This window comes from Leopardus geoffroyi, chromosome A2, assembly GCF_018350155.1.
Source record: "Leopardus geoffroyi isolate Oge1 chromosome A2, O.geoffroyi_Oge1_pat1.0, whole genome shotgun sequence".
NCBI lineage: Eukaryota > Metazoa > Chordata > Mammalia > Carnivora > Felidae > Leopardus > Leopardus geoffroyi.
Genome location: NC_059331.1, coordinates 63,891,320 through 63,904,946, shown reverse-complemented (window position 1 = coordinate 63,904,946; position 13,627 = coordinate 63,891,320). Strand labels below are relative to the sequence as shown.

General features: G+C 51.6%; 1 protein-coding gene across 1 annotated transcript in view; it reads right to left on the bottom strand.

Annotated features, from left to right (window-relative positions):
• Window positions 1-13,627, bottom strand: part of ABCA13 (ATP binding cassette subfamily A member 13) — a 402,236-nt gene that overhangs the window by 188,787 nt on the left and 199,822 nt on the right. Inside the window, exons 40-41 of the mRNA XM_045494253.1 lie at window positions 10,163-10,320; window positions 8,290-8,520 (exon numbers count right to left, since the gene is read on the bottom strand). Of these exons, the coding sequence (XP_045350209.1) occupies window positions 8,290-8,520; window positions 10,163-10,320 (389 nt within the window). The remainder of the gene's footprint in view (window positions 1-8,289; window positions 8,521-10,162; window positions 10,321-13,627) is intronic.

Below are 13,627 nucleotides of genomic sequence, written 5' to 3'. Positions count from 1 at the left end.
AGAACCTGAGGCTACTCTAAATTTAAAAGACCTGGGGCGCCAGATGGCACAGTCACTTGAGCGTCCGACGCTTGATTTTGGCTCAGGTCATGGTCTCATGGTTCGTGAAGTCGAGCCCCGCCCCGGCTTCTGTGCTGACAGTGCAAAGCCTGCTTGGGATTCTCTCTCTCTCTCTCTCCTTCTCTTTCTCTGCCCCTACCTCATTCTGAATCTCATTCTCTCAAAATAAATAAACTTAAAAAAAAGAATTTTAAAGACGTAAGTCTCCAAATGAAGAACCCTGAAATTACTGGGTTTATTGTCCCCCGAGGAGAAAACACAGGGTGTCAGGTGACAGAAGGAACATGTTGGGGCCAGCAGCCTCCCCTCCCCCTCATCCCTTCCCTCTCAGGCAGACCCGAGGGGGGAAGGGAGGCAGCTCCTTGGCTTTCAGCGGCTGCAGGAAGAACACACCAGATTGGGGCTGGGGCACCGAGGGGGGGCTGGGGGGTGCAGGTTCTGTCCAGGGAGGCATTAAAGCTGTGGTGCTCCAGAGGTGTGGGCGGATTGGGCAAACAAGTGGACAGCCTCCGATACGGAAGCTGAGTCTGCCCCGGTCAGGGAGGGAGAGACAAAGACGAAGAGGGGACACTCGAGGAACCCAGTGTGGCTGGCCTGGCCCTGGCGGGTTTCCCCGTGCAGGTGAACCCCTGGCTTTCACCGTGAGGGGAGAAAGAGCAGCAAATGGAGACTGTCCAGCCACCCCCAGGTCAGGACAGGAGCAGTGTCGCCCCACACCACGTGTGCACCTACAGCCGGGCCCCCTTGCAGAAACAGCCAATTCTAGGGCCAGGCAGGGGGATGCGCTTCGGGCTCCCAGAGCACCTGGTGACGTCAGAACATAAGACACTGGAAGATCGTGGGGCTGTGTTAGGGCACAGAGTCAGCAGGAAGGAGTGCCAGGGGCTAAACCTGGTAGGACCCCGGCACCCAAGCAAATGAGGATCGCAGCAAATTCTGGCTCACTGCATACGGAGATCCTTACCGATACAAATAAACAAACACGGTGAAGAAAAGCATTCCGTTTCTGTCTAATGCCAACGAAAAAGATGCAGGATGAGTTACAGAACAAGAGAAACCACCACCTGACTGATGTCATGGTCGTAACTGTTTCAGGCAGGAACATGGGGGGAGGGGCAAAGCAGCGGGATGAAGACTGAGAATTTAAAGAGTCTTCAGGGGGTGCCCGGGTGGCTCAGTTGGTTAAGTGTCCAACTTCGGCTTGGGTCATGATCTCATAGTCTGTGGGTTCGAGCCCCACGTCGGGCTCTGTGCTGACAGCTCGGAGCCTGGAGGCTGCTTCTGATTCTGTGTCTCCTCCTCTCTCTGCCCAGCTCATGCTCTGTCTCTGTCTCTCAATAATAAAATAAATGTTTAAAAAAAATTTTTTTTTAAATAAAGAGTCTTCAGGCGGGTGCCTGGGTGGCTCGGTCGGCTGAGCGTCCGAGCTCAGGTCATGGTCTCATGGTTCACGAACGAGCCCCGCATCGGGCTCTGCACTGACAGCGCAAGAGCCTAGAGCCGGTTTGGGATTCTCTGTCCCCCCGCCCCTCTCTCTCTCTCTCTCTCTTCCTCTGCTCCTCCCCCATTCACATTCTCTCTCTCAAAACTAGATAAACATATTTAAAAATCAAAAAAAAAAACGCACCACTAAGAATCACTCCATTTGCATAACATGAAAAGATTTTGCCTTGGCTTCCGAGCTGGCTGCAAAGGTACTTCCTGTGCACACCCAGGGGGCTCCAGCTCCCCTGGTCCCCCACCATGCAAAGCAAACACACTCCACGCATGGTGGCTGTATGATCAGATTTGACATCTCAGCCTCACTGGCTTGGGGGTCTCTTTAGGGGCCATGAGTTACAAGGAATTTACTGCAGTTTAAAATGGAATCTGCTCAGGGTGCCTGGGTGGCTCAGTCAGTTAAGCGTCTGACTTCGGCTCGGGTCACGATCTCACGGTTCGTGGGTTCGAGCCTCATGTCGGGTTCTGTGCTGACAGCTGGGAGCCTGGAGCCTGCTTCCGATTCTGTGTCTTCCTCTCTCTCTGACCCTCTGACCCTCTCCCATGCACACACACTCTCTCTCTCAAATATAAATAAACATTAAAAAAAGAAAAAGAGGGGCGCCTGGGTGGCTCAGTCGGTTAAGCGCCCGACTTCGGCTCAGGTCATGATCTCACGGTCTGTGGGTTCGAGCCCCGCGTCGGGCTCTGTGCTGACAGCTCAGAGCCTGGAGCCTGTTTCAGATTCTGTGTCTCCCTCTTTCTCTGACCCTCCCTGTTCATGCTCTCTCTCTCTCTCTGTCTCACAAATAAATAAATGTTAAAAAAAATTTTAAAAAAAAATAAAAAAGAAAAAAGAAAAAGAAAATGAAATCTGCTCTCTAGCTACAGAGTCAGGAGCATCCCTGGACAGGCCCCCATGCACCTGCTGTAAGTTGTCAGGCACCGCACAGGCGAACAAAGGGAAAGCACGTGCAGGGTGCTTATCCACGCTGACTGTGGATCGATAACAGACACAAGACAAGAAAGTCGATACTTGCCCGCTGTAAGGAGACAAAATTGGTTGAGATAGATATTTTATAGACTCCATCAAACAAAAGAAAGTTTTTAAAAGGCTTAATCTTTTTTCAATTTAAGATCCCGTTCTCAAACAAGCCCACATAGGCTGTAATATTCTATCTTGTTAAATCTGTATTTCAGATGGTTGTTTATGGTTGCCCTTAAGACAGATGGGTTCTTTTTGAGCAGCTGCGTGTGTGCAAGAGAAAAGAAAGACACATGAGCCTCTAACCAATACCCGTTAGCACCTATTATGTGCAAAGCATGCACTAAGTACGGCAGGTAGAAATCACTGCAGGAAATCGGAGAAGCACACGTAAAATGTCCCACGTAATTGTGCGACTGGTTCTGCTGCTTCCGGTTGGGCTTGTTTTCGGGGGATGAGCATCAAGGGGCCGGGTGGGGGGTGGGGGGATCTGGGGAAAAAACAAACAGCGGGTTGCAGAGAAGCAAGGTGCATGAAGGAATTACTCCCTGAAGCAGGCAGGAAGGATGGACTCCCTCCGTATCCAGATTTTGGTGATGGCCCCAAGACCCCATGCCTTTGCCAAAATTGACTGAGTGTGTTTTCCTATATGCAACTTCAAAAATAAAGAATGGAAAGGAAAACAGGGCAAAGAGGAGACAGATTAAGACTTAAATTTCCAAAAGGTGCATCAAGGGGTATAGATAAGAATATTTTGGGGGCACCCAGCTGGCTCAGATGATGGAGGGTGTGGATCTTGAGGTTGTGAGTTTGAGCTCCATATTGGGTGTAGAGATTACTCAGAAATAAAAATCTTTAAAAAGAAAGAATATTTTGGAGAATAAAGGGAAATACAAATTAGAAATAGGACTATTTAGGGAATTAGCATAAAAAGAATTTTCAGGGACCGCCTGGCTGGCTCAGTGGCGGAGTGTGTGACTCCCGATATCGGGGTTATAAGTTCGAGTCCCACATTGTGTGTAAAGATCACTTTAGAATCTTTAGGGGCGCCTGGGTGGCTCAGTCTGTTAAGTGTCCGACTTCCACTCAGGTCATGATCTTGCAGTTTGTGGGTTCGAGCCCCAAGTCGGGCTCTGTGCTGACATCTCGGAGCCTGGAGCCTGCTTCGGATTCTGTGTCTCCCTCTCTCTGTCCCTCCCCCGCTCACACTCTGTCTCTCTCTGAAAAATAAACATTAAAATTTGAAAACAAAGAATTTCTAGAAGCTGTGTTGTGATTAAATACCTATGATAACACTAAAAATACAGAAGAGCTAAAATACAGAAACGCTTACTTTCCGAATACCCCACAGCACGTGTATTCTGGATTTAAATGCAGTGAAAGTGATGCAGAGAAGTCCTCACCTTTGCATGACTTCCTGCGGTTTGTCACCTGTTCTGAGGGTTATCGCATTATCTGATCCAAACAGAAACGGTGTTGAGAACGTTAGGGAAGAAATTTCTATTTCATCGAGGAGAAGAATGGGGTTCCAGCCACACGCGAGCTGCTCCCCGACCCAGCTGCTCCCACCGCACTCAGGGCCTGCAGGACAAACTGTATCCTGGAGGCTTTTTTTTTTTAATATTTATTCATTTTGAGAGAGAAGAGTGAGGAGGGGAGGGGCAGAGAGAGACCTCCAAGCAGGCTTCGCACTGTGAATGCAGAGCCCAATGCGGGGCTCCATCTAATGAACTATGAGATCATGACCTGAACCAAAACAGAATCGGATGCTCCACAGACTGAGGTGCCCCAGGAAGCCTTTTAAACAGAAATTAGGCAGCCATAGAAGCAAAGGTTATGGGGAAATGGACACCACTTAAGATCGGTATCATTAGTTGGGATAACTCCTGTTACAAAGCGGCACAGGCCAGAAAATTTTAAACCTGACTTAAGATTCTGGGCATGGTGCCATAAGACTTCCTCCACAGTCTCCTCTCTCCAGGGTGGAGGACAGGGAAGGGGACAGACATCAGCCATGAAAGGAAGGACCCCCGGGCGGCCGAGGCCAGGCCAGGCTGTCAGTGAGTCAGGGTGTGGGAAGGAGGCACCCCCCCCCACACACACACACAAAACCAGCTCCCAGCCCCGGAGCTGTCCACGGGTGCGAAGGCCCCAGGGGAACTCACCATCCAGGAGGGTGGCAGAAAGACCAACCAGCACCACCCAGCCCTCCAGCCCTTCCGAGGCTGACTCCCTGGGCATTTCATGGGCATTTCAGGCTTTGCCAGGAGCCCCTTCCATCAACCCCACCCTGTGGCTCTCACAACTTCCAGGGACACATTCGGCCAATGGCCTGGAGAATGGATTCCAACCCGGGGCTCTGCGGTCCAGGTGCTGAGAAACTCCCTCGATTCAGTCCGAACCTTGGGGGCTGCCCTGGGGGACAGTCATCACCACCCCGGGGTGTAGGAAACTACGAGGACCTCGGTTTCCACTCCCACTAAACCCTGTCAGAAGGTGGGCATTCCTAATATGGAAGGCGTCCTGCATCAGCCAGGAGCGGGTCCGCGGTGACAGAGGCCGCCTCACTGGCCCCTCGGGCCCCACAAGTGACAGCTTTCTGTGGCTCGTGTAAGTCAATTTCCCATTGATTTGTCTAGCTTTTACTAAAACCACGCTTATAAAGGAGACGAGTGGCTTAAAGAAGATTCTGGCAGCTAAAACGAGCCCTGCCAGCATGCACAAACGAGTAAAAGGCAGAGCTGACACCTTCTCTGCTCCAGAAGTCTCTGATTTAATCCAGGGCTGTGACTGGAAATGCAGCCAGACCTGATCATTTGGCAGAAAAGGAAGGAGGGAGTGAGGGTGGGAGGGAGGGAGGGGAGGTAAGGATAGTGAGGAAGGGGTAGGGAGGAAGGGGGAAGAGGGTGGGGGGAGGAGAAGAAGGAGGGAGGGATGAAGGAAAGAGGAGGAGGGAGGGGAGGGGGAGGAGGGAGGGGAGGAAGAGGGAGGGAAGGGGTGTGGGGAAGAGGGGAGGAGGGAGGGGAGGAAGAGGGAGGGAAGGGGTGTGGGGAAGGGAGGGGAAGAGGGAGGGGAGGAAGAGGGAGGGAAGGGGTATGGGGAAGGGAGGGGAAGAGGGAGGGGAGGAAGAATGAGGGAAGGAAGAGGGAGGGAAAGAAGAGGGGAGGGGAGGAGAGGAAGGGAGGATGGGAGGAAGAGGGAGGAAAGGAAGAGGGGAGGGGAGGAGGGAGGGAAGGGAGGAGGAAGGGAAGAGGGGAGGGAAGGGAGGAGGGAGGGAAGAGGGGAGGGAAAGAAGGAAGAGGGAAGGAAGGGAGGGAAAGAAACACAAAGAAAAAATCTTACGATGCAAAGGAAATTATTGTCGGGAAATCTCCCCGTGCTCATGTACAGCTGATGACTTTCTTTCCCATTTCACTGAGAAAATAAAAGCAATTAGGAAAGACCAAAAAGAAAAAAAGAAAATTTTTTTCCTTTTTTTAAAAAATATTTTTAATTTTTTTTTTTTTTTTTTTTTTTTTTTTTTTGAGAGAGAGAGAGAAAGAGAGATGGAGAGCACAAGCAGGGCAGAGGCAGAGAGAGAGGGAGACACAGAATCCACAGCAGGGTCCAGGCTCTGAGCTGTCAGCACAGACCCCCTCAGATCATGACCTGAGCCCAAGTCGGATGTTAACCTCCTGAGCCATGCTGGCGCCCATCTTTTTCCATTTCAAGCGACCCAAACCGGTAAGACGACTCTCAAAGGTGGTGGGTCCCTGCATGGGCAGGAAAACAGTGACCGCAAAGTTTCCAACTATCACAACTACTAGCTCGCAGACACGGCAGCTGGCACGTTTCCCTGGAGCACGGATACGACTTCCTTCCATGACATTCCAAAGCTGTGACAATGATGTCACTCTCTGTGTTTCCACAGGCAGGAAGAACCTTTACCATTGCTGACTGGCTTGTTCTGAGCAGGAAGTGTTATGGCAAAGCCCTAGAATAACCAAGTAAGCCGCTGCAGCCATTCCATTTCAAAGATCAAAACCCCCAGCCTCACACGAGTAGAATGATGTACCCAAGGCCCTAGATATTGGAAGGAAAAAGATTTGGATTAGAACCGGCGGGGGCAGAGCTCACACCCTTTCCACTACGATGCTCTAGTCCCAGACGCTGCACGTATCTTTACAAGGGTCCTGCTCGCGGTTCATTTAGAAAATATTTAGTTATACATACTACATATTTAAAATATGGTAAATCTTAGGGCACCTGGGTGGCTCAGTCGGTTAAGCGTCCGACTTCAGCTCAGGTCACGATCTCACAGTCTGTGAGTTCGAGCCCCGAGTCAGGCTCTGTGCTGACAGCTCGGAGCCTGGAGCCTGCTTCGGATTCTGTGTCTCCCTCTCTCTGCCCCTCCCCTGCTTATGCTCTGTCTCTCTCTGTCTCAAAAATAAATAAACATTAAAAAAAATTAAAAAAAAAAATACATGGTAAATCTTGTTACATTTTACCATCTTTTGTGACCATTTTGTGCCAGACAAAAGTTGCTGCAGCCACTATCTACACTGATTCACACACACACACGGTCGCTGTTTCTGTCACGTCGCTAACCCAGCCCCCCGAATCCATTCCGAAACACAGACCAAAGTTCAGGCTCTGACTTTCTTTTTTTCTTTCTTAAGTTTGCTTATTTATTTGGTGGGCGGTTGGGGGGGGGAGGGGAGGGAGGAGAGCAAAGGAGAGGCAGAGAGAGAGAGAGAGAGAGAGAGAGAAGATCCCAAGCAGGCTACATGCTCAGCACAGAGCCTGACACTGGGCTGGATCAACCCCAGGACCCTGGGATCATGAGCTGAGCTGAAATCAAGAGTCAGAAACTCAGCCGACTGAGCCCCCCCAGGCACCCCAGCTCCGACATGCTAGAAGTCACGATCTTTCCATTCTCATGGTTCTGTAAGGTCTCTAATATTTCCGACTCTAAGTGCTGACTGCAAACCACAAACTTCATCGGCTCCTAGGACTGTTCCTGCCTCATGAAGACAGAGGGCTCCGAGACTCTGCCCAGATTTCCCCTCTGCATCATGGATTTTCATTCTAAATCTGCAGCACTTTCTATAGATAATAAATGAGGGAAAATCACAACTCAGCTGAGGCTCGCCGAGCTCCAGGCCCCAAAGCAAGGCTCGCCTTGGGTTCAGCTACACCCACGGCCATCCTGGAGGAAATGCCTGGGTCGGCCTCCCGCTGGTACAGAGAAACCACACTGAAAGGTGGATGTCAGCCGGCTCAGTCCCAAGTGACAGAAAAGCATAAGGAAAGTGACAGGAAAGTCCCAAGTGACCGGGGGGCAGCGTGGGGCTCGCCAGGAGCCAGCAATGTCCGTGAGCCTGACCTTCTGCATATCTCCTCCTCTGCCCAGCATGGGGCCATGGGCTCCCAAACAGAAGCAGGTCCACGGAGAAAGTCAGGGGGTCTCCAGATGAGGAGACAAGGCAAGCCACCCCCCAACTACTGACAAGCGTTCAGACATGTAACGACTCCAGAGTAAAGACATCAAAGCTCTCAAATCTAAAAATGCGGATTTTCCCTAAAGAACGATAGGGACCCACGGGGCATGCTCCGGTCCATATTGGCTTACGTGGTATGTGGCACTGATCAGACCCTGGAAACAATAAATCAGCCATGTTCTCCGTCACGCGCCCTCCCCGCTGCCTTACCCCCGCCTCGCCACCGACGCAGGGTGGCAAACCAAACGTAGTCAGTTAAAAGCGCACCTGACCAGCTGAACGTACCTCTTCCAGTGTGGCGTCTGAAATTCCGAAGCCTGTCAGATGCAGATGGTCAAGGTTCTGCTCCAGGGTCTGGAACAGCCCTTTGAAGCAGGCTCTGTCCGCATCCTTGGGAATGCCGTAGACCAGCTCAGCCCCACTGCTGTCTTTGAGGAAGGCTTGAGGGATGTAGGTCTGGATCAGAGACGTGGCACGAGCGACATGCTTCAGGTCATCGGTCTCCAAAGCAGAAGGCTGGCCGTCCCACAAAGGGGGCGAGAAAACGGCAAGGCTCGTTAGTCCAAAAATACCGACTTTACGTCATCTGAGGTCACGTCTGAAATTCCAATTCAAAGCAGCGACATCGAGAAATATCATTTAAGCCACGGGCATTTCTAGGACACGGTGTACTTCTTCTTTTCACTTATTTAAGTTTATTTTATTTTATTTTTGAAAGACAAAGAGAGAGACAGAGATAGAGACAGAGACAGAGACAGAGAATCCCAAGCAGTCTCCACGCCGTCAGTGCATAGCCCGACATGGGGCTCAAACTCACAAACCATAAGATCATGAGCTGAGCAGAAACCAAGAGTTGGATGTGTAACCGACCAAGCCACCCAGGCTCCCCTGTACTTGTTCCTTTCTAAAAATAAACCTCTGGTGGTAATTCCAACAAGGTGAGACCTGCACGCCCATCTTGGCCGTGGTCACCAGGCTCCTCGGACAGGCCTGGGGAGGGCTATACGCACATGGGCCCCCTGAGCCTGGGGACAATCCTAGCAAGGGGACTACGGGATACAGGGCTGGGTCTTCTTAAAGGGGAGACAAGGATCCAACCACGGAGGGAAGGAGGCACCTTGGGACAGCAAGATACTTTACCCAAGTCAGAGAGGAAGCAGGAACCTTGACTCAGGGCCCACAGCCCCTGCATCCCAACCCCACAGCCACCTCTGCCAGGCTTCGGTTGACAGGACCTCTGAAATGTACCTTTTACCCCGGAGGTCCCTCACTACATTATCATAAAGCTTTAGCCTCCGAAAAGAACAGGCACTGTCAGAAAAATACTTCCAGGGGTGCCTGGGTGGCTCAGTCGCTTAAGTGTCCAACTTTGGCTCAGGTCATGATCTCACAGTTCACGGGTTTGAGCCCAGTGTGGGGCTCTGTGCTGACAGTTCAGAGCCTGGAGCCTGCTTCAGATTCTGTGTCTCCCCGTCTCTCTGCCCCTCCCCTGCTCACTCTCTGTCTCTCTCTCGCTCTCAACTCTCAAAAATAAACAAACATTTAAAAAAATAAGAAGAAAAATACTTGTAGAGCATCTGGGCCACAATACTGCCTGGCCAGACCCAGCTGATGCTGTTACCAATCAGGTGCTTTTGAGCCTCATCTGATGCCTCTGTCAGTGCAAATGCACTGGGGTCACAGGGGCTAATTGCTCCGCTCAACCCTGGGGGATTTCTTCTGGCATCCAGGCCGCTGTGCACAGAGACTTCCACTCAATTACCGACTCCCTCTCCAGTCCACCCATAACACGGTAAGTCCCTGTCCGGGGCCACCAGGAAACGCAGTCTGCAGCTCAGTGCCCCCCTTCCCCGACCACCAGGAGCCCACAGCAGACCCCCACCCTGCCGGCTCCTGAGCATGCTGTGCACACACCACAGTGACCATGTTTTCGTTCTCAGGTACACCCTTTCCTCCACATGTACCGAGACCCCAAGGCCCTCAGGCCTCCTTTCATACGACAGCAGCATTACGGGCAACGCTGGACTCAGAATCAATATTCGTTCAGTTGATTTGAGTCCAAAGTGTAAAACTCTGTCACAGGACGGCCGAATTTGTCTCCTCTGCCCCACACGGGAAGGGCATTTCTCCCGCATACCTAGGTCACTGTGCGTCGTACCTGCTTGCTGAGCGTCAGGCTGAGTCCCTGGCCGTAGGCCTGGGTCAGGCAGAAGGGGGGACCGCAGCAGCGGAGCCGGCCATGCTGCAGGAGGGCCACACGGTCACCGAGCGCCTCAGCCTCATCCAGGTGGTGGGTCGTGAAGATGATGGTCCGACCTGCGTCCCAAGGCAGGGGCGTCAGAACGGGCACCAGGAAGGCCCCCAGGGGATCCCAGACACGATTGAAAGCCCATCACTAATTTTTTTGATGTTTGTTTTTATTTAATGTTTATTTTTGAGACAGAGAGAGACAGAGCTTGAGCAGGGGAGGGGCAGAGAGAGAGAGAGAGAGAGAGACAGAATCTGAAGCAGGCTCCAGGCTCCGAGCTCTCAGCACAGAGCCGGACGTGGGGGTCAAACCCACGAAACGTGAGACCATGACCTGAGCCGAAGTTGAACGCTCAAGCAACTGAGCCACCCAGGAACCCTGATTTGATGTTTTTTAATAAAGCAGAAAGATGAAAAGTCTAGTCTCCCCAATTCATTAAATAAATAAATAAATAAATAAATAAATAAATAAATAAAGGCATCCAAAAGGAAACCATGAAATGTAGACCCCAGCGCAACAGGTGGGTGCCGTGACCACCCTCACCACAGCTGTGTCCCAAAGATCAAGGCCAACCTCCCATCCAGAGGTCCTTCGAGGTTACTAAAAGTTGCTCAGTCCCTGATCTGGGATTCGGAGCCGGTTAGACCCTGGGATTAGTGCAACCTACACTTGGGGTGATGCATACCCACATTAGACAATGGTCTAAAAATAAACGTCAAACAGAACTTACATTCCAAAAAAATAAAAGTATATTAAGTCCAGAGATACTGATTATCGACCCAGGATGGTCTCTCAGGGGATAAGAAGACACACCCCCCAAACTGCAAAGCATTACTTTATAAGATGCTGCTTTTCTGTCTCTCATGGATTCCGTGGTATGTTCCATGCCCCCCTTTCCAAAAGTGGTATCCCCCACCTCCACCTCCTCTTGTCTATTTTAAATTTGTCTTTTTTTTTTTTTAACATTTATTCATTTTTGAGAGACAGAGACACAGATCGTGAGCAGGAGAGGGGCAGAGAGAGAGGGAGACACAGAATCCGAAGCAGGCTCCAGACTCCGAGCTGTCAGCACAGAGCCCGACGCGGGGCTCGAACTCACGGACCATGAGATCATGACCTGAGCCGAGGTCTGGCGCTCAACCAACTGAGCCACCCAGGTGCCCCTCATGTGCTTTTATTCTTAAAAAAAAAATTGTTTAAATGTTTTATTCAGTTTGAGAGAGAGAGAGAGTATGAGCAGGGGAGGGGCAGAGAGAGAGGGAGACACAGCATCCAAAGCAGGCTCCAGGGCCCGAGCTGTCAGCACAGAGCCCGACGTGGGGCTCGATCCCACAGACTGTGAGATCATGACCTGAACCAAAGTCTGATGCTTAATCTACTGAGCCATCCAGGCGCCCCTCCTCTTGTCTATTTTAATGGTAGTAACGACAAGCTCACTGACCGAGCACCCAAGGACCAGATATGGAGCCACACGCTTTCGTCCACAGTACACTTAACTTCTCCCAAAACCCTACACGCGGAAACACTCACACACACAGGAATGTGATCGTTTCTCCAGGGTCATGTGCAGCGAGAGTGTGAGTCGGAGAATTAGGTAGTTCCGTGCTAATTTGTCCGGGCATCCTGTCCTTCCTCATTCTTCCAAGGGAACCCAGGAAGGCAGGGAACACTGGGATAAAGCCCCAGGCCAACCGAGCCCTGAAGGCGCTGGTGTGCAGGCGGAAAAGCCTCCTTCTACTCAGCAGGGAACAACTGTTTTTGTTCAGTCCTTACATCTGCTTCACAAAGCTACAGCACGGTCACCCGGGAGTGTGGGCTCTTTCCAGAATCAGCGATCCATTCTGATTCCTGAGCACATGTTTTCCTAGAGGGACCACCTAACTCAGCTGCTTACCTCTCACTACCCTGAGTCAGAGCGGCCCTCCTTTGAGACGAAACAGCCAGCCCTCTGGGTCTCCTTTTTGGAGACAGAAATCACTGCTCGCCGACCAAGGACAGTGAGAAAACAAGCAAGTTATAACAACGGGATCGGACATTCTATCGCATCGGCTTTCTGTCCAGAGATACCGTTGTGTTCATGACTCAACCCTGGAAGATTCCGTCTCTAGTTTTTTTTTTTTAATTTTTTTTTTTCAACGTTTATTTATTTTTGGGACAGAGAGAGACAGAGCATGAACGGGGGAGGGGCAGAGAGAGAGGGAGACACAGAATCGGAAACAGGCTCCAGGCTCCGAGCCATCAGCCCAGAGCCCGACGCGGGGCTCGAACTCACGGACCGCGAGATCGTGACCTGGCTGAAGTCGGACGCTTAACCGACTGCGCCACCCAGGCGCCCCTCCATCTCTAGTTTTTAAAGTGCAGGAGAACAGCAGCCTTGCTAGCTGATGCATACCGCAACTCACGCTTTCGGGGACGATGGAAGCTGTGTGCTGGTCGGCTGCTCGCCCATCTTCTTCATCAGCCCCAACTCAGGAGTGGCAGGGAAATGACTTAGTGCAGTTTAAATTAGCCTTATCTCGGGGAGCCTGGGGGCTCAGGAGTTTGAGCATCCGACTTCGGTTCTGGTCAATATCTCACAGTTCGTGAGTGCAAGCCCCGTGTTGGACTCTGCGGTGACAGCTCAGAGCCTGGAGCCTGTTTCGGGTTCTGTGTCTCCCTCTCTCTCTGCCCCTCCCCCATTCACGCTCTGTCTCTCTCTCAACAATAAATGAATATTAATAAATTAATTAATTAGCTTATCTCTGTTTCCTCCTTCCCTTAAGTGGGGCTCAGGGTCTCTGGCACAGAGGTTTAGGGGCTCCCATTTTATGGGCAAGGGTCAGGATCTCTTGTGCTGTGGTCTCCGGATGACCCTGGCAGCTTAAGCGAGGCCCAGAAAGGGTCAGGTCAGAGCACAGAGCGTTCCTCACTCTCTGGGCCTCTGCCCTGCTGACGCAGTCATAATCTCTGACAGACGTGTCTCCCCCTCAGTGCCAAAGCCTGGCACCCGTGAATCTGTGGGATGTGGACCATGGGCGCCTCCCTGGCCCCAGCGCTCCGCTGGGCCTCCAAAACAGCAGTGAGGCTGCAGGAGGTCAGATGAGCCCAAGCCACTGACACAGCCTCACCCCCCTCCAGGGTCACCCCTGATGGTACAGCCCCACCCCCCTCCCGGGTCACCCCCTGGTGGTGGTACAGCCCCACCCCATCCCAGGCCCACACCCAGAAGGGAACAGAAAGCCACCATCTGCTCCTTCCGTTTCCCTGCTTCTTCTCTGTCTTCTGCATCCACACCTCCCTATGTTTCTGGAACCAAAAGGAACAGGATTGTTATTTCACGTTTCCTTACTGCCATCTTCCTCCCTGAGCCCAGCCTTAGGATGAAGTATCTTTCCT